Below are 20,345 nucleotides of genomic sequence, written 5' to 3'. Positions count from 1 at the left end.
CTAGATCATTATCATTATCTCTCATACACGAGAACAAATAATCTCCCACATTTCCCCTGTTCCTGCATGTATCCCAGTTGTCCTTTATGTTTGGTACGTATCAAGATTTTGTATAAAACACACAACAAATTATATATCTGGAACAATACAAGGCAAAACATCCCAAACAAGGCCAGGGGTGAAAACTAAAAGAAAAGCTGTCTTTGTTTTAAAGATGGCGCATGCCACCTCTGGGTCTTGGTTCTTCTGTATGCATGATCTGTTGTTGTGAACCTGCAGTTATTACAAACTAACCGTCCTGGGGTGCGTTTCCCGAAAGCATCGTTAGCCAACTATGGTCGCAAGTTCTGTCTTTATCAGCAGTTCAACGAGTCGGTGTTTCCCAAAACCATCGCTCATTTACAAACAGCATCGCAGAGTTGTGTGTTTGGAACGACAGATCTAGATCTCGACCTGTGGTTAGAAGAAGAGTTTCTAGTTTTCATGACATGTGGACTCAATAAATCCTGATCTTGAGCAAAATAAGCAAGCTGACTTTCAGTACAATCTATATCTTTAATTTAAAATACATACAAATGTCATTTACATCTTTTAGTTTGTCAAGAGATTTAAAACGTCGTTGTTGAAGAGTGCGCATGTGTGAACGAGCTCTAGTGTAAGAACGAGCCTGTGATTGAATCTGGAAAAAAACAAAATAACTGAGAAAAATGAGAAATATTCCTCAGAATAAAACGTTTAGCATTAATTCAGTCTCAAACAGATTCATGTAAAGTATTATTACTCCACCAACTGCGTGACATCATTAACCAACGTGGTTGAACGACCAGTTTGCGACAGTACGGTTTGGGGAAACAGTCGTGACTCGCTAGTTGATTTCTTCAACGATGCATCGTACTATAGTAGTGAAGCAGCGAGTTACGGCGGTGTACGGGAAACACACCCCTGTCTGTTTCATTCTGCTTGTTTGGACTAAAAGCAATTTCCTTTTGCTTTGTGGACATGACTATCCTTATTCCTTACCTTGGGCAATATCCTTTGTATGGTTACTTTGGCCAGTCGTGGGGGCGCCTTAATTCTTTATCATAAATCATGCAATGTTTCTGGTGCTGGATTTAAAACCATCTTGCAAGCTTCAGTGTTTACAAAAATGTATAATATGATGACTCTGTTTTGTACTGAACCTAGGGGGGGCAGTGAAACCCCAAGAACCACAGCCTAAGAGTCAAGAGCCTACACCTGAGCCAGTCCCTGCCCAGGAACCAGTGCCCAAACCAGGCCCAACCCCAACTCTACCACCCACCACCCAGCAGCCCAAACCCCAGGCTCAAGCAGCACCCGAACCCACTCCAGGGAAGCCAACCGAACTGCCCCCAAAACCACTACCCCCCAAACCCCTTCCCCCAAAACCAGTGCCCCCAGTTCGGAGGAACTCCAAGCCTCAGATCCAGCCGAAGCCCCAAACCCCACCTCCCACCAAGGCCATCCCAAAACCCGCAGATCCGAGTCCTGGTCAGACCCAGCCAGATCAAGAGCCATCCCCAGCCAAGGTTCCCATTAAACCCCCTTCACCAGCTAAACCCCAGCTCCAGCCTAAACCAGTGCTCAGAGAGCAAGTCAGACCTCCATCTGAAGCACCATCAGCCCCAGTTAGAGCGACTCCTTCCCAGTCTCCTGTTCCTGTTCCTGCTCCTGTTCCCACTCCGGCCCCGGAACAACCCACCCAACCCCAGCCTCCTGTGGAGGATCAGCCTGAACCCCAGCAGAAGTCAACCCATCCTCTCCTGAAGTAAGAACCTTTTCACTATTGCTTCAGTGCTTGGAGATCGTTTGCTGCAAAGTGTGTCCATATGGTTCCTCTTTATTTCAATAGTCCACTTAAGACATTCTACTAACTACAAGTAACTTTTGCAACTTCAAGTCATTGCAGTATTAGTAGACTGTCTGCTTAATATCCGCTAACGCTTTATTTTTTGCTCCCTAACAGATATTCTAATGTATGGAAGCTTGTTTCTGCCACAGAATAAAAAAATAAAATAGGTAATTGCGACTTGAATCTCGAAACTTTTTATCTCACAATCTTTTTTTCCCTCACAATTCTGACTTTCTATCTCAGAATTGCTTGATATAAAGTTGCAATTGCGAGTTATAAAGTCACAATTGCGTGATATAAAGTCACAATTGCGTGTTATAAAGTCAGAATTGTGAGATATAAAGTTGCAATTGCGTGATATAAAGTCACAATTGCGAGATATAAAGTTGCAATTGCGAGTTATAAAGTCAGAATTGCGTGATATAAAGTCAGAATTGTGTGATATAAAGTCGCAATTGTGTGTTATAAAGTCAGAATTGGAGATATAAAGTCAGAATTGCATGATATATAGTCGCAATTGCGAGTTATAAAGTCAGAATTGTGAGATATAAAGTCGCAATTGTGTGCTATAAAGTCAGAATTGCGTGATATAAAGTCAGAATTGTGTGATATAAAGTCGCAATTGTGTGATATAAAGTCAGAATTGGGAGATATAAAGTTGCAATTGTGAGTTATAAAGTCAGAATTGCGTTATATAAAGTCAGAATTGCTTGATATAAAGTTGCAATTGCGAGTAATAAAGTCAGAATTGCGTGATATAAAGTCACAATTGCGTGTTATAAAGTCAGAATTGTGAGATATAAAGTTGCAATTGCGTGATATAAAGTCACAATTGCGAGATATAAAGTTGCAATTGCGAGTTATAAAGTCAGAATTGGAGATATAAAGTCAGAATTGCGTGATATATAGTCGCAATTGCGAGTTATAAAGTCAGAATTGTGTGATATAAAGTCAGAATTGCGTGACAAAGTCAGAATTGCGTGATATAAAGTCAGAATTGTGTGATGTAAAGTCAGAATTGCGAGATATAAAGTCAGAATTGCGTGATATAAAGTCAGAATTGTGAGATATAAAGTTAGAATTGCGTGACAAAGTCACAATTGCGTGTTATAAAGTCAGAATTGTGAGATATAGTCACAATTGTGTGATATAAAGTCAGAATTGCGAGATATAAAGTTAGAATTGCGAGATATAAAGTCAGAATTGCATGATATATAGTCGCAATTGCGAGTTATAAAGTCAGAATTGCGTGATATAAAGTCAGAATTGCATGATATATAGTCGCAATTGCGAGTTATAAAGTCAGAATTGCGTGATATAAAGTCAGAATTGCGTGACAGTCAGAATTACGTGATATAAAGTCAGAATTGCGTGATATAAAGTCAGAATTGTGTGATATATACTCGCAATTGTGAGTTATAAAGTCGAAATTGCGTGATATAAAGTCAGAATTGCGTGACAAAGTCAGAATTGCATGATATATAGTCGCAATTGCGAGTTATAAAGTCAGAATTGTGTGATATAAATAAAGTCAGAATTGCGTGATATAAATTCAGAATTGTGTGAAATAAAGTCAGAATTGTGTGATATAAAGTCAGAATTGCGTGATATAAAGTCAGAATTGTGTGATATATACTCGCAATTGTGAGTTATAAAGTCGAAATTGCGTGATATAAAGTCAGAATTGCGTGACAAAGTCAGAATTGCGTGATATATAGTCAAAATTGCGTGCTATAAAGTCAGAATTGTGTGATATAAAGTCAGAACTGCGTGACATAAAGTCAGAATTGCATGATATATAGTCGCAATTGCGAGTTATAAAGTCAGAATTGTGTGATATAAATAAAGTCAGAATTGCGTGATATAAATTCAGAATTGTGTGAAATAAAGTCAGAATTGCGTGATATAAATTCAGAATTGTGTGAAATAAAGTCAGAATTGCGTGATATAAAGTCAGAATTGCGTGACATAAAGTCAGAATTGGGTGATATATAGTCGCAATTGCGAGTTGTAAAGTCAGAATTGCATGACATAAAGTCAGAATTATGTGACAAAGCCAGAATTGTGAGATATATAGTCAGAATTGCATGATTTAAAGTCAGAATTGTGTGATATAATTGCGTGATATAAACTCGCAATTCTGAGGAAAAAAGTCAGTATTTTCTTCCTTAGAATTGGACTTTATAACTCGCAATTGTGAGATAAAAAGTCGCAATTATCTTTTAAAATGTTTTATTCTGTGGCGGAAACAAGCTTCCATACTAATGACTATAAGTAATTTTGCAAGTACATTCCCGGCTTGTGCAAAATTCAGAATTTCAGAATTGGCCTCCATTCAATTCATTGGAATTTGAATTGTATTTACTCCACCCCACAGTACCTTGAATTGAATTTGAATTGGATTGACAGGAAGTGGAATTAAATTCATGGCAATTGAAAGAAATTCCACACAGTCACACAACAGAAAGAATGTGTTGAGTCTCGCATGCACTCAGTGTTAGGAAGGTTACTTTGGAAATGTTATTGCTTACTGTTATTAGTTACCCATTAAAGATGTGGTTTGGATTACTTTATTTGGATAACTTTATCAATGCAAAGCAATTTTGTTTTAAGTTGATTAGTAACTAATTGAATTAAACATTTTACCTCAGTAATACAACTAAATACAATTACATTAATTTTGTAATTTAATAACAGAAATTTAATTTCACGTAACTATTTACTCCTCAAACCTGCATACATTGTTCTTAAATAGATATTGATCAAATTCTTGAAATAAATTACCCCCTAAATGTTGTTTAATTAGTTTTGTTCCAATGTAATTTTCATTTCAAAGTAATCACACAAACACAAAGTTGTTGTAAATGCAGTTATCATTTATTGCAAAAAATTACTAAGCAACACTGTTGCATCTAATTCTCAATAGCTCCTCAAATGATTTTTCATTGAGTCTGCACCGTTCTGGTCTGAATATCTTTCCTGCAACACTAAAGATTCTCTCAACAGGTGCAGAGTGAAGTTGTAAGGGACTTCTGAAACTTAAAAAGTCCAGTGTTGCCCATCAAATTGTGCTTTCAAACAAATATCCACCTCAAATTGTTTAGCAACCATTTTAAAAACTTGGTTAAAGTAAAGCATTCTGGGAAATGGAGTCACGTTTCATCATGTTCCACAAAATTACAATTACAATAAATCAAACTGAATTATTTGTTCTGTGACTAGAGCTTTTAACATTCATTGCTGGGGGAAAACATATCCTTTTAATGTAATCTGTACAAGTAGTTCAAACTAATATCATTTATAATGCAATCATATCTGACATATACTGTAAAGCTTCATTGTTAAACACTTCACTTAAAATATGTATATGAATTTCTTTGAATTTTTATTGAATTGCAATTCTGCTTCCTTTAATTCAAATTCGAATTGTAATTTTAGATCCTGTTTTTGACATCAATTCAAATTCAATTCAAATTCAAGAATTGAATTGGAATTAAGGAGTCATTCTCAATTCAATTCTAAATTGTGCACAAGCCTGGTACATTCTACTAACCCCAAAACAACATTCTACTGATACTCTAATGAGAGTTAGTTGGCATGTAGTCTGGTGTAGCCAGACCTTCTGACTCCATCGCAGCTTCCAGAGGCCAAGGACCGACATGCAAAGCAACCAATCACAGTTCGTTTTGATCGCCATCATGTTTATGGATGTGAAAATGTAACATTGATGTCCATACAATAACAGACTGGCACACTGTTAGAAAAATCTGTAGAAATTACAGTATTACTGGCAGCTACTTGCCAGTAACTTACTGTAGATTTAAATTGATGTTATTTACTGGCAACAATTTGTTCAAAATTAAATGAACATTAAACATTAACAAGTCTTTATCTTTACAGAATAAAACTAAAATAACATCCTCATGCAAAGCATTCTGGGAACCAAAATCTGAAGGAAAAAAACAGAAAAAGGTTGATGAAGATTTCTGGTTCCCAGAATGCTTTGCATTAGATTGTTATTTTATAATTTTATTCTTTAAAGACAAAGACTTGTTAATGTTTAATGTTCATTTAACTTTGAACAAACTGTTGCCAGTAAATAACATAAATTTAAATCTACAGTAAGTTACTGGCAAACAGCTGCAAAACTACAGCAAATTTTTTTACAGTGCATGTAAAACTCTTGGACGTATTTTAAAACGTCTATGGTGCAAACTTTACATACTTTTGAAAATCCAGCTTTTAGTTGATTCTGATAAGCGTTCATTGGCAGTTGTAAACATGATGGCTTTCTTTTTCCATGAGGGGGTTTGGCATCTCGGCACACGTCTCCCGGAAATCCTGTAGAATTCAACCAATCAGATGATGTCCTCAAAACTCGTGAAGTGTTTCCCATTCTGTGTGCCTCATGCATCAGACGTTAGCCAGAAGTCCACAGGCGTGACCTCTGAGGCTGAGACTAGTTGACATGTAATTTGCAAAGTTAAGCCGGTGCACAGTGTGCGATTTTGGCCACGATTTGGCCATCTGAGACAAATATTACAAATCCTAAAGAATTCTCTGATCCTAGGCTAAAATCTGAAGTCTTTGACTGTTAGTTTGGCATGTTCACCGACAGCCGATTAATGACCGTTGATATCAAATTTAATCTACGACGAAATACTGGCAGTGTCAGAAGATTTGACTCTCAGTCCTGCAGTGATTCTCCTACAACAACCGTCAAATTGTCTTCGTTTTTCAAAAAAAAAGCCATGACCAAAATTAACGTTAAAGATTTCTTAGCGTCTATAGTAATATAATAGACTGAGCCATTGACCAACAAAACCTAGTCTAAAGTCAGTGGCGCAGTATTTTTTGTATTTTTGTTATGTAAAGGGTACATTAGTAATATGAGCCTATAGAGGCTCATATTACTAATATCCACAACGCACGTACACCTCACACACACACACACACACAGCTTTAACACACATGGCGCGAGCTCAACTGGCTTTTAAAGGGAATGGGAGATGAGACTCTGATTGATATTTTGCACGTTACGCCCAAAACACACCCATAACTCATTAGGAGAATAGAGACAAAACACACCCATTACTAATTAAGAGAATAGAGACGACCCTTTTAAACCATGCGCCGGGACCGCCGACCATTTTTCCCGTCGTTAAACAAGCAAAAGTGGATTCGGACTCGCTCTAAGTGCACTTGCGCTGTGCGCTTTAAACCATGCGCTTAGATCGTTAAAATAGGGCCCATAATATGCGAGTTGGAATACAGCCCTAAGTTCCTGCAGGATTCAGCTCTGTTCCACGGCTCCTTCTTTGCATTGAACCCGAATCCTGCGATTGGTCCAGTTCAGAGTTGCAATCTCTGCAGGAAGGTGAATCTCCATGAGCGGGAGTGAGCTCCTCTACTTCAACACCTTACTCTCGTGTTCACTGAAATTAGGGCTACGTCTACATTAATCCGGACACATTTGAAAACGCTGTTTTCGTTTTAAAAAGCCCTCTGTTCACACTAGCGTTTTCAGGCGTTTTCCAAAAGTTTGTTCCAAAATCCACACTGAAATGTCGGAAAACACTAAATTCACCTCACTTAGAGGATCCAGACAGAAAAATAAATAATAAAATGATCGCGCAAATCTTCTGTCAGGATATTTTTTTTGAGCAGAGTATCTCCTCATTCACTGATGGTCCAGGTCGCTCTCACTCACTATTATATGTTTGGTCTAAACCGCTAAAACTGCTCATGTTTCACCGCAGGACAGCAGATGTGAGTGTATTCTGTCATCTCTGCAGGACTGTGATATGAAGAGTGTGTGAACTCACATATTTCAGCAACAGTGTGAGAGTGAATAGCAGATAACAGGCACAATACCGCTATAAACATCAATATCTATTGGTACAATATGCGTCACATGACTAAACTTACGTCATCGTTTTTAAATGCCTCTGTTTTCACAGTCCACACTACAACACGAAAACACTGGTTTCAAATTGATCCACTTTGGAGAGCGTTATCAAAACGCTTTGTTTTCATTGATAAAAACGCTGTCTCAGTGTGGACGGAAAACAAAATGAAGAGAAAAAGATGCATTTTCAAAACGTAAACGTATTAGTGTGGACGAGGCCCAAATGAAGACGTAATCCTAAAGTTAGATGATCTAATTTTGCTTCTGCTTTGTCCGCTGTTTTGCAGCAAATCCCAGTCTTTGACCAATGCCTTCAACGCCTTTGGCGACACCTTCCGTTCCAGCAACGAGGACGAAACTAAGGCGGAGACCATCCGAAACTTGCGAAAGTCTTTCGCCAGCCTGTTCTCTGACTAACAACACAATGGTTGACAAAATGGTGGCCAGGGACTCCATGTAGCTGTGTACATTTAACCCCTCCTCCCAACTCTGCTGTAATTATCCGAGTGTTACTAATGAAGGTTAGCGTGATGTTCAGTGTTGGCGTCTACATTCTGGAGTCGAAACACTGGGATTTATAAGAGGAGGGATGAATCTAAAGCGATCAGTTACAGGAGGCCGGAGAACACTGAAGTCGTCGTCTATAACCCTCGATGTTGTAGCTGTATCGTGAAAGTGTGTTTTCTTTACCCAGAGACTAATATTTGTGACTAGTTTCCCTGTTATCCCCTGTAGTGTGTGTGTGTGTGTGTGTGTGTGTGTGTGTGTAACAAGTTGGTGTGTTGTAAGCATTAGCCAGTAAGACATTAGTTCAACAGGTAACAGTTTACAATAAGGTTCATTAGTTACTGTAACATTGGTATTAACTAACATGAACTAACCATGAGCAATACAATTGTTACTGTATTTGTTCATCTTTGTTAATAAAAATACAGCTGTTCATTGTTTGTTTATGTTAGTTCAAAGTGCGTTAACTAATGTTAACAATATTTGAATAAAGTATTAGTAAATGGTGAAATTTACAGTAACAGAGATTAATGAATGCTGTATAAGTGCAGTTCATTATTAGTTCATGCTAACTAATGTGGTTCACTAATGTTAACTAATGAACCTTACTGTAAAGTGTTACCGCTCAACAATACCTCGGGATCTTTATAAAGCACTTTCCTATTCAAGTTTCCTATAATAATCAATGCTTGGACTGGTCGGTTTCAACGCAGTGGTTGTTGGGATTTCAGTGGAATATTTTAGCGACATCCAACACTTATCAACCTGTCAAGATATTCATGAGTGCCATGTTTATAGTATCTCTGCATATTGTATCGTACTGTACGTTTAACATCTCAGGAGTTTAAGTTGAATATATGTTTATTCCGGCGTCACACTGTTCATGTTGTGTTTTCTTTGTGCGCAGTGATAATGCTTTGCATGACCGGTGATGATTGTTTCCTCTGTAAAGTGTCAATAAACATGTGGCGCATCATTCCACTGACATACCGTTTGCATTCTGTCCATTAAATGTGCATTCAGCTAAAGCATCGAGCGGCCGCTCGCACTGTTATGCATGTGTTTGTAAACCTTTGGCAGTTTATGTTTGTTTCTTCATATTTTTAGGACTCAACCACAGTGTAAAAAGTGATCAGTTGACTTAACTTTAAAAAAAAATTGGAAACCCGTTGTAAAGTTTTGAATGTTTGGTTCAGGAAATGTGCTACCAGGATGGTGTGTCCATTAAAACACAGGGGTCCAGTACTCAGTCCATACTCATTTATTATAACAGATCATGAATCAGGCCATAGCGTAGGATAGGAGTCTGATATAGAGTTGTATGGTTTCTATAAACAAATAAACAAACAGAATCTTTAACACCACAGAACTTCAACTAATAAGTCATTAATCTCATAATCCAATCCTAAACAATTCAAACATCAAATAATAAGAATACTGAAACATAAGAATCATAAATCACATAGGACATTCCAGAATTAGACAATCAGAATCTCAAGACATTATGTAACAGATCAAAAGGGCACAAACTTACATTGTCAGGAACACATCAACTCTACAAAAGGGCTCTCATCAGGAGAGAAAGGAAGGACAGTCTACCTCCATTGCATGTGGTACACACAAAACACACCAAACACTAGTGATTAAGTGCACCTGAGGAGACTTAGCTCCTCCCCGACTGGCTACGTCATGTGATCCATAGGAATTCTCAACACCTGTTGCCTTAAAATTGTTAAGCAAATAAACTTCATGCTTAAAAAAAATAAGTAATGTGGAATTGTCAAGTTCTCATAACTTAATGCGCTGTGAACTAACATGAACAAACAATGAACAACTGTATTTTTATTAACTAACATTTACAAAGATTCATAAATACTGTAACAAATACTCAATGTTAGTTCATGTTAGTTAATACATTCATTAATGAACCTTATTGTAAAGTGTTACCACTTAACCATTTTAAGGCAACGGGTTTACAAACATTTTTTTCAGTAAGTGAACTGAACACTTGTAAGTGTGAAGACCAGTTCCCTGGACATTTGGTTTTCAAAAAAAAAAAAGGAACGAAATTCATATTTTGTTTTGTTTTCTTTCTGAGAGAAGGCAAGCCTATTTATGAATCTTAGAGAATAATTTGATTGAATAATTTTGGTTAATGCAATGCGTATTTTTTTTTTTTTTTTTGTTTCAAAAACATTTGCCATGTCTTTACTTCCAGTTCCAGAGCCTATTTATGAATCTTAGAGAATATGAGTTTCCAGAAGGTGGCAGTAGGGGACTAATATTTTTGCTAACTGTTAATAATATTCAGCCTATGTTATCATATTCCATCCAGCAAACTAAACTAATCATTTCAAGTCATTCCCACTAATTTGCCACAAGACTCGAGAGCTACACAGGTCCGATAATGATGTAAATCAAGAGAGAAAAACACATGTATGCAAAACTATATCTCAATGAGATTTTCAAGCGGAATGTCTGTAAGGTTGGTATCAGTAAATAATTATAATCTTGCTGATTAAACACAACCCATTTCTTACTCACACACAGTCCAGTCATATGACTGATGATGCTTTAGAGACTTCAGTTTCCACATCTTTATTACACATTATCTAAACTTGTGATCATGTGAATCAATGATGCAATATACTGACATCAACTGATTGCTGTGTCATTACAGTAGATTTCAGAAAGTGATTTAGAGTGAGAGAAACTGACCACTCATGAATATATTCACTGAAAAGAGTTGCGAAATATGATTTGAGTTAACTGTTTGCAAGCTTCCACAATCACATCAAGTGAAACTTTCTTTTGAAACATTCATAAGGTAGGCTATTGTTATTATTTTACATCGATAAAATTAAAAACGAAATTTGTCTAAATGCCAAAATGACCAGTTTTAGTGCTTGAAGAATTTTTCGTGGTAACATTTTTCGCTGACAACAGGTGGAGACGTGGAGTAATATAGTGTACAGTTATGGAAGATAATAATTCTGCGTTGATTTCTTCGGCTCTTCCGCATTTATCCACGCGCTCCAAAGGTGTTCCAGATGGGAGGAGAAACAGAGGCGGTGTCGCAAACACACGGAGCTCCCTAACTAGACGACTTAGCCATCTTCACGTGTTAAATGCAAAACAATGTTTTTGCATATTTAGTCATATTTATCTGATCCAAAAGTATTTTTTGGGGCATTAAATTTGAAGCATTTTGAGAATATTTAATCTAAATCGTTTAGAATATTCAGTGTCTTTAAATTACAGAATGCTTGATCACTTTAAGTGTGCAGCGTATTATAGGCCTATAGTTTAATGCACGGAATCTTTATAGACGCACGCGCGTGAGTGTGTGTGTGGGAGAGAGAGAGAGAGACAGAGAGAGAGAGAGAGCGTGCACGGATATATTCCCTCAAAATGCTGTCTAGTTAGGAAGCTCGCTGTGTTTTGACACAGCGCCATGAATTCTATCTTAGCGCCTTATATTCTCTCCACACACACACACACACACACAGGGCCGGTTCTAGACATTAGGAGGCCCTAGGCAAAATTCATGTTGGAGGCCCCCCACCCCCAATAAAAAAACACTTGAAACAAATATGATTCCTAACCTTTTTATTTATACAACATTTAATTTTAAAAGCAGTATATTTTTACTTACACAGTACATAAGTTTGGACACATTACTATTTTTAATGTTTTTGAAAGAAGTCTCTTATGCTCATCAAGCCTGGATTTATTTGATCAAAAATACAGAAAAATAATATAGTGAAAATAGTTAAAATTTAAAATAATGGTTTTCTATTTTACTATACTTTATATTTCTGTGATGCAAAGCTGAATTTAGTGCCACGTGATCATTCTGATTTATTATGTTAGAAATGGTGCTTAATATTTATTTTATAACCTGTGATACTTTTTTTCAGGATCTTTGATTATTAAAAAGTTGTTTTAAAAAAGTCTTCACTGTCACTTTTTATATATTTAACACATCCTTGCTGAATATTCCTGTTTTTTTTTCTCTGTATTTTTGATCAAATAAATGCAGGCTTGTAGAGCATAATAATAAACTTCTTTCAAAAACATTAAAAATAGTAATGGGTCCAGACTTTTACCGGTACTGTATGTACATATTAATCAAACTTTATCTAAGGTAATCTCTTTTTTGTTTAATGAAGATGTTATTGTTGTTGTTGTTATTTTGCTGTTTTATTCAATTTATTCACAGTTCCAGAATCCCACTTCAGTAGATGAGCATAAGTGATTTTATATTGCATTGCTACCTTAAATATGCTATACACAAATCAAGTGGAAGAGAAAGACACGATCGCTACTGAGCAGAAAAAAATATATAAAGTGATATTATTGGCGTAATGTCAGGAATCTAATCATCAGCAGAATTTAGAAGATAGACCCATAGATATGAGATCCTTTATTTGAAACATTTAAAAATGTTGTAGTGTGTTGGCTTTTTAACTTAGAATACAGACGTCTTGTCTTTTAATTGTGTAGCTTTTTTACTAGTCAGCTCCCGACGCGATGTTATTCATTGTACGCGCAAATTCAAAGCGTCGCGTCTTGGGCACGTTACGCTCGCGCTCTTTTAAACTCGTAATAAAGCGGTGAATGATTTTTCCAGAAATGACGCTGATCTACAGTACAAGTTTATATTTAGAATACATTGCAATCACTCCAAAATAGATGACGACAACTCACACACCTGCATTATGAGATGTGCTTCTTTGTGTGCTTATTAGGCTTTTGCCTCGCAGCACCTGATGGATGCGTTCTTTACACATACTTTCAGAAGCCGGCACCCGCTTTGTAACGGACACATTAATTGGTTTAACTGTAGTAATGTAACAGTCTATGGTTAAGATAAACATCGTCACTATTTTTAGTTAATAAATAAATATTGAAATAAATTGTAGATAGGACATTTGTACATTTTTTTTTTTTTTTTTTTGTCCCTCTGTCTGGGCCCCATCCAACCAATCGGGCCCTAGGCACGTGCCTAGTTTGCCTTTGCGTTAATCCGGCTCTGCACACACACACACTGACTGAGTGTTTGAGCCTGTAACCCACCGACCCGAACCCGGACAGCAGGGAAACTCCTGCGACACACACACACACACACACACACACACACACACACACACTCGGCAGACAGCAGCGGGAGGAGGAGAGTCAGTGAACACCTTCAGACCCCTACAGGTCAGTGCACTTCAGACCAGCTCTAGTGAGCACAGGTGAATATCCTGAAGATCTCTCACTGCATTAATGCTGCACAGACGCTTCAATATCAAAAAAACATCATTTACTGCGGGTAAGTGTCCACTGGGACATTATAATATCGCTTTACACGAACACATGGGGTTTGAGATGAACTCTGAGGATCTGGGAATTAACTGAAAAGCGTGTGTTTAATAGGAGAGGTTCGTTTGATAGGTTTTATTCTGTTCTGTTCTGTTTATGAGTGAGTTTCAACACTTATATTTGCTGAGAATTCATCAGCATTTCCAGGTTTGATGTGTCTGGTAATAGTCAGATTATTTTAGTGGAAAGCATTTGACTTTCATAGTGAATAATTTACAGTAAATATTGATTATCATAGAGGCCTCAAAACAGTGAATGTCGTTGTGTGGTAGATGTTTTTTTTTTTTTAAATAATAATAATAAATTCGGTTGATAGGTTAAAATGATAAAACAATAGTGTTAATATTTTGTTTATGCTTATGGTTTATTGTGCTTGGTGGAACATGCTGTGAACTTGAGAACTGACTTCATACATCCACTAAAAATCACCAGAACAACAACGGATTCAAATAATATGTTAGTTCTGACAAAACTATTATTAATATTGATGTTTTTTGTTTTGTTTTATCTTTCTCATGAATGCTGGGGTCACTATATGCAATATATTCTCTATTTAAAACTTTATTATAATCAGTTCTGCAGAGATTGGATTTTAAACAAACTGAGATTTAGATTTAGATTTATCTTTAAAGTGAGCCTTTACTTTGCAAACTAAGATTTGGTTTGAGTGAGTAAAACTTATGTCATTTTTACAAAAGAAGAAAAAAAATATGATTTCTGTGTATGTATTTGATTGGTTGAGATTGCACATGTGTAATATGATAATGCAATATGAATGTGAACTTTTTTGTTATCTGTCGAGATGAACATGTGTTATCGCTCCTCAACACACAGTAAATGAGTTTCTACATGTTGAACTACACAAACATATCCATACAACAGAAAATCAGATGTTTGCTGGTGTAAGCAGAGTTTAATTGAAGAACTAGAGTCAGATTCTTGTGACAGACTCAAATCGCTGTCGACGCACAAATGTCTGGCCTGAAGTTATTTAAGGAAATCAAATGACCGTATGACATTTATGATGCAAACACAAATTGCGAAATTATAAAGAAAGAGGGGTCAGTAAATGTCTAATTCTGCTTTAGCTGTAAATCTGAGGTCAGTTTGCTCATTCGGATTCTCTGTGCTTTTAAATAGAAATCGTACAAGTGGGAGAACGAGAACAAAAAAGAAAAACAGAAACTGAAAATGGAAAAATTTGTCACTTGGACTCAGAGAATGATTGTGTGTGTCGCTGTTGTGATGTGTGTGTGCATGTTTGTCTCGTGTATGTTGTTTGTGTCGTCATTATGTGTGTGTGTGTGTGTGTGTGTGTGTGTGTGTGTTTCATTTTTATGTGTGTGTTCATGTTTGTCTCATGTAAGTTGTTTGTGTCATCATTACGTTTGCGTGTGAGTCTGTGTGTGTGTTTGTTTGTTTGTTTATGTGTGTGTGTGTGTGTCATTGTGATGTGTGTGTTCAAGTTTTTCCCATGTATGTTGTTTGTGTCGTCATTATGTTTGTGTGTGTGTGTGTGTGTGTGTGTGTGTGTGTGTGTGTGTGTGTGTGTGTGTGTGTGTGTGTTTGCATATACAGTCCAAAAGTCTAGACTAGTGAAAATGCTTCTGTTTTCTATTTTAATCTGAATTTTTCATTACAGACTGTATTAACAGTGCAAGAATGTCAACGAACAGTTGGACTGAAAAATGAACACGAATGTAAAATAGTAATTGATCATGTTCTTTAAACAAAAGCATCTTGTAATTCAGTGAAAGCACAAAGATCTTACATTTGATCACCCATCTACAAGATTTCTTCATTTTGAGTTTGTGTGTTTGTTTGTTTTACACGTTTACGTCCTAAAACTTTCTCTGTTTAACTGCGATCTTGAATCTGGTTCTGCGTGTGGTTTGAGACTTTGTGTTGTTACAGTATAGAGTGAGACACACACGAGACAGTCTGAGCTGTTATATAACACACTGATGGACTTCACCCTGTTGTCATAAATGTAAAGTGTGGAAATCGCAGCAGAAACACTGTTTACACTGATTTAATGCTAAAACTGCTGCACTTTGCTCATTTAGTTCTGGTGTGTGTGTGTGTGTGTGTGTGTGTGTGTGTGTGTGTGTGTGTGTGTGTGTGTGTGTGTGTGTGTGTGTGTGTGTGTGTGTGTGTGCGCGTGCTTTCGTGTGTGTGTGTGTGTGTGTGTGTGTGTGTGTGTGTGTGTGTGTGTGTGTGTGTGTGTGTGTGTGTGTGTGTGTGTGTGTGCGCGTGCTTTCGTGTGTGTGTGTGTGTGTGTGTGTGTGTGTGTGTGTGTGTGTGTGTGTGTGTGTGTGTGTGTGTGTGTGTGCGCGTGCTTTCGTGTGTGTGTGTGTGTGTGTGTGTGTGTGTGTGTGTGTGTGCGTGAGAGAGAGAGAGAGTGTGTGTGTGTGTGTGTGTGTGTGTGTGTGTGTGTGTGTGTGTGTGTTTGTGTGTGTGTGTGTGTGTGTGTGTGTGTGTGTGTGTGTGTGTGTGTGCGCGCGTGCTTTCGTGTGTGTGTGTGTGTGTGTGTGTGTGTGTGTGTGTGTGTGTGTGTGTGTGTGTGTGTGTGTGTGTGTGTGTGTGTGTGTGTGTGTGTGTGTGTGTGTGTGTGTGTGTGTGTGCGCGTGCTTTCGTGTGTGTGTGTGTGTGTGTGTGTGTGTGTGTGTGTGTGTGTGTGTGTGTGTGTGTGCGCGTGCTTTCGTGTGTGTGTGTGTGTGTGTGTGTGTGTGTGTGTGTGTGTGCGTGAGAGAGAGAGAGAGTGTGTGTGTGTGTGTGTGTGTGTGTGTGTGTGTGTGTTTGTGTGTGTGTGTGTGTGTGTGTGTGTGTGTGTGTGTGTGTGTGTGTGTGTGCGCGCGTGCTTTCGTGTGTGTGTGTGTGTGTGTGTGTGTGTGTGTGTGTGTGTGTGTGTGTGTGTGTGTGTGTGTGCGTGAGAGAGAGAGAGTGTGTGTGTGTGTGTGTGTGTGTGTGTGTGTGTGTGTGTGTGTGTGTGTGTGTGTGTGTGTGTGTGTGTGTGTGTGTGTGTGTGTGTGTGTATTCACAGGAGTGGCTGTTTGGTTTCAGCGTAAAGATGATGGATTGTGTCTCTTTTGAAACGGCTCAGATATGCTTTAGTGTGTTATCTTGCACGTGTTTCTACACAGATTGCAGGATTATACAGAAGCATTTACTTCATTAGTGGCCATAAGCCGCACCTTTACGCAGACACACACACACACACACACACGCCTCCTTCGCTTTACAGTTCAATGGGCTGGAACGTCAGCAAGAACCAGTTATGGCACCACTGCATACATGAAGGCAGATGCTTCTGTGGGTTGCATGTATATATACACACGGTGTGTGTGTGTGTGTGTGTGTGTGTGTGTGCTTTCCCTCCAGTGTTGATTTGCATTGTCGTTGTACTGCTGTTTACGTTTAAATCTGGGGATTTTTAAAGTAAAACTGAGGCTTATATTTATATATATAATGCATTATAAAATGATGAATTACAGTTTGCCTTATAATGTCTTGAATGGTCTTGTATGAATAATTGCAACCACAGTAAAAATACATTATTTCTTATCTATTCACTGAACACACCTTAATGCATTGAAACACATGGCAAACAAGCCATTCCAAATATGCATATGATATGCAGATATGAATATAATGCATTTGAACTTTAGTTACAATTATTTATGAAACGATGTAATGCACTGCAACATGCATTCAAAATACCCTTATAATGCATTATACATAACTGACCCGCAAGTTGACGGAAATACTGGTTAACCTTGAATTTTTTTTGACAATTTCTCATTTATGGTCATGAACATGCATGCAAAGTTTTGATATTTTGGTGTGTTGTGGATTGTGTTTAAAATCTGTAATGATTTGATGGTTAACCGCAGCTGCACAGAGCCAAAATACTACTTTTTATTTCAATTTCTCATCTACACTCGGAGGGATTTACATTTACATTCATGCATGTGGCAGACACACAAAAATACAAACATTTAAAATAAAATACAAATCTAAATTATACTAAAAAATATTTGCAATACTGTTTATAATATTCATATTTTTTTTACAACAAATAGTTAAATATAGTTTTAAAAAATAATTAGTTTCCATGTTTATTTTTGCTGCAATGTGTGAGAAGTATTAATATTAAACTATATGCAGTTTTTAACAGATTATTTTTTTCATAGTGCAATTTTTCATGAATTGTATTGAATCCACTAAGGAAAATCATAAAAATCGTAGGCAGAATTTGAACATAATCCAGGGTAAAGTAAAGTGTGACCCGCTTCGTTTGTCATTTAAGCCTCATTTCTTTATTCCCAACTATCAAATGAGCATGTGCTTTGCCTTCTGCAAACAATATTTAAATACTGATATTTCACATGTATGAAAAATCACATTAGAATTCAGAACATGAAGTCTTTGTCAGCAACGTTTTAGTGTTTTTGCGTCCTTTTCTGAAAGCAACTGAGACGTTATTCGTACAGATGACAAGCAGAAATGACGGTCCTGTTTTAATTGCATGGATCAAATGAAATTGGTATGAAGTTCACATACTTTGCACCTTCGGACTGCAGTGAGTTCTGGTTTTGTGGTTTTGTGAGCTCTTCACACTGAGATCCGCTCTGCTCGTGTGAATGTGAGTCTTATCTTCTGCTGGTTTAATTACAACTGTGATGCAATGTGACAATGTCCATGAACGAGTGAGCGATACGAAACGCAGAGCTCAGGGTGAAGTCCAGAAGGTTTTCGGAGATGCGTCGCTATCAGAGACTATAACTCTCTCTGTCAGGAAGACGCTAAACACTGAGCTCTGAAGGTCTTTGGAAACAAGCTTCCCAGTAGATGATGTGACCCCAACTAAACCTCTCCCCCCTTTCCGGTCCACCTCGAGGAACAGGGAAGACCCTTCCCTTCATTTCACGGGATTCGCAGTCGTAGCGAACGCGGAGGCCTTGACAGAAAACATGTTCCTTCCTGGTCCGGTTAGGAAGCTCCGCAAAACCCCCAGGAGAGCCATCCAGCATTAACTCATTCCTATTAAAAGTAATTGGGAGAAAGTTCGTGTCCTTAGATGTTGTGCAAGTCGAAATCCTTCAGAAGCTTCACAATCCAGCTTGGGTTTTGCTCAAGTCCCTCGTGAGTGTTTGGCTTCGACATCAGAACAGATTGTTTGTCCTTTACTCAGATGGTCTTTTAGGCGGTTTAGAAACCGTTTCGAGATGAATCTCCAGATGAATCATAGTTTCATAGTTCATGTTCCACACTGCAAATAAAGAAGCTCTTCCGTCTTATTCTCCAGCACAAATATCTAAATCAGTGACGATATTAAGTCTTGTTTATGGGAAACAAATGATGAAAATGAAGTGCTTGAATCGATGGAGTCTGAAAAATCAACTTAATTCAGAAGGAAAACAAGATCATTTTTCAGACAGATTTTAAGCATAAACTTTATATCAGACTTTATATATTCAGTCATTTTGCTGCTTCTCCAGTAAATGTGTCTTGATTTGCGAATGCTTAGATATTTGTGCTGGAAAACAAGCATTTTAGTCACATCTATGATCATAAAGGACTGTAAAACTCAATGCATTGCTTTAATCAGCGCACACTGATCTGTTATCTTGACACACGTCTTCATTAAGCCGCTGAGGACACGTGAACAGCCAGCTCACAGTTTACTCGAAGGCCTTGTGTCGGTGTCGACGCTGTTCTGCGAAGAGAAGAGGAACCAGAAGGGTTTTGAGTGAGAATGAAGCAACAGGAAATCATCAGGCTAGCCTGACACCTCATAGCAGGACCACATGATGCTGTCTGCACTTCTGCTGAGCCCGTGAACCGTCAAAACCGGACTCAACTATCTCCGCTTCCTGTTCAATTTATTACAACCACAGATATAGCCAGTCTCTTGTCAAAAGCTCAGTCACTGAAGACTCACTGAGGATCTGTCGAGGGTGAGCCGTGAGGTTTTACTCTGGTTTTCTTCTGGTCTTGGTTTATGTGCGGAGTTTGTGTTCCTTTTAGAACTGTGAATTGAAACTTGTCAGATAGTCTGGACTGCGATCTACCGAAGTGTGAGACTGTGATGAGATTTGGTAATTGAGTTACAGATCAGCCTTTCTTCAAGCCGTCGTTGTTGAAAAATACGAATGCTGATTATTCGCTTTAAAGGGATTGTTCATGCAAAAATGAAATCATTTCTACATTCTAAGTAGTGCGTTCCTATTAGGTTTTGAAAGCATTATTTCGTTCAAAACATCCGGTTTTTTAAATGTTTTTAAAAAAAAACATTCTTGGGAACATTCCATTGTATCATTCTTCAAACATTATGGGAATGTTACTTTTGAATGTTCTCTGAAAGTTCTAAAACAATAACTTTGGAAGAACATTTGTTCAACTTGTCAAACCTGTACAACTTACTTCTCCAAAATACAATAAAAAGATACTTTGATTCAAACCATTTTGGTTACCATTGACTTCCATTATATGAACAACAAAAAAAACACACATATCTCAAAAAATACTTCATGTTCCCTTATGTTTGTAATGTCAAGTAAATGATTACAAAACGTACATTTTTGGTGCTTTCAGGAATATTTTAGTTAGTACTTAAAGGTTTCTCGGTCACCATTCATTCCTCATAGTAAATAATGAGGAGTAATAACTACATAAATAACGTAGTCA

The 20,345-nt window shown here is 37.6% G+C and overlaps 2 protein-coding genes across 3 annotated transcripts in view; both read left to right on the top strand.

The window, feature by feature from the left end:
* The window catches only part of syn2b (synapsin IIb), a gene marked incomplete at both ends in the record, with an annotated part of 150,121 nt that extends 141,926 nt beyond the window's left edge, over positions 1 to 8,195 (top strand). Inside the window, 2 exons of the mRNA XM_081357887.1 lie at positions 1,186 to 1,786; positions 8,066 to 8,195. Coding sequence (XP_081214013.1) covers positions 1,186 to 1,786; positions 8,066 to 8,195 — 731 coding nt within the window. The remainder of the gene's footprint in view (positions 1 to 1,185; positions 1,787 to 8,065) is intronic.
* Positions 8,196 to 13,328: 5,133 nt separating this feature from the next.
* pparg (peroxisome proliferator-activated receptor gamma) overlaps positions 13,329 to 20,345 on the top strand; it is a 40,729-nt gene continuing 33,712 nt past the window's right edge. The window contains exon 1 of one of the 2 annotated variants that reach the window (XM_081356947.1): positions 13,329 to 13,493. Coding sequence is in view for 1 of the 2 variants with exons in the window: in XM_081356946.1 (XP_081213072.1) it covers positions 13,560 to 13,605 (46 nt within the window). In the remaining variant the exon portion in view is untranslated. The other variant, XM_081356946.1, reaches the window with a different exon arrangement.

Source organism: Scardinius erythrophthalmus, assembly GCF_964197995.2.
Source record: "Scardinius erythrophthalmus genome assembly, chromosome: 25".
Classification (NCBI taxonomy): Eukaryota; Metazoa; Chordata; class Actinopteri; order Cypriniformes; family Leuciscidae; genus Scardinius; species Scardinius erythrophthalmus.
Note: the sequence above shows the minus strand (reverse complement) of the source record. Positions and strands in the feature narration are given on the sequence as shown.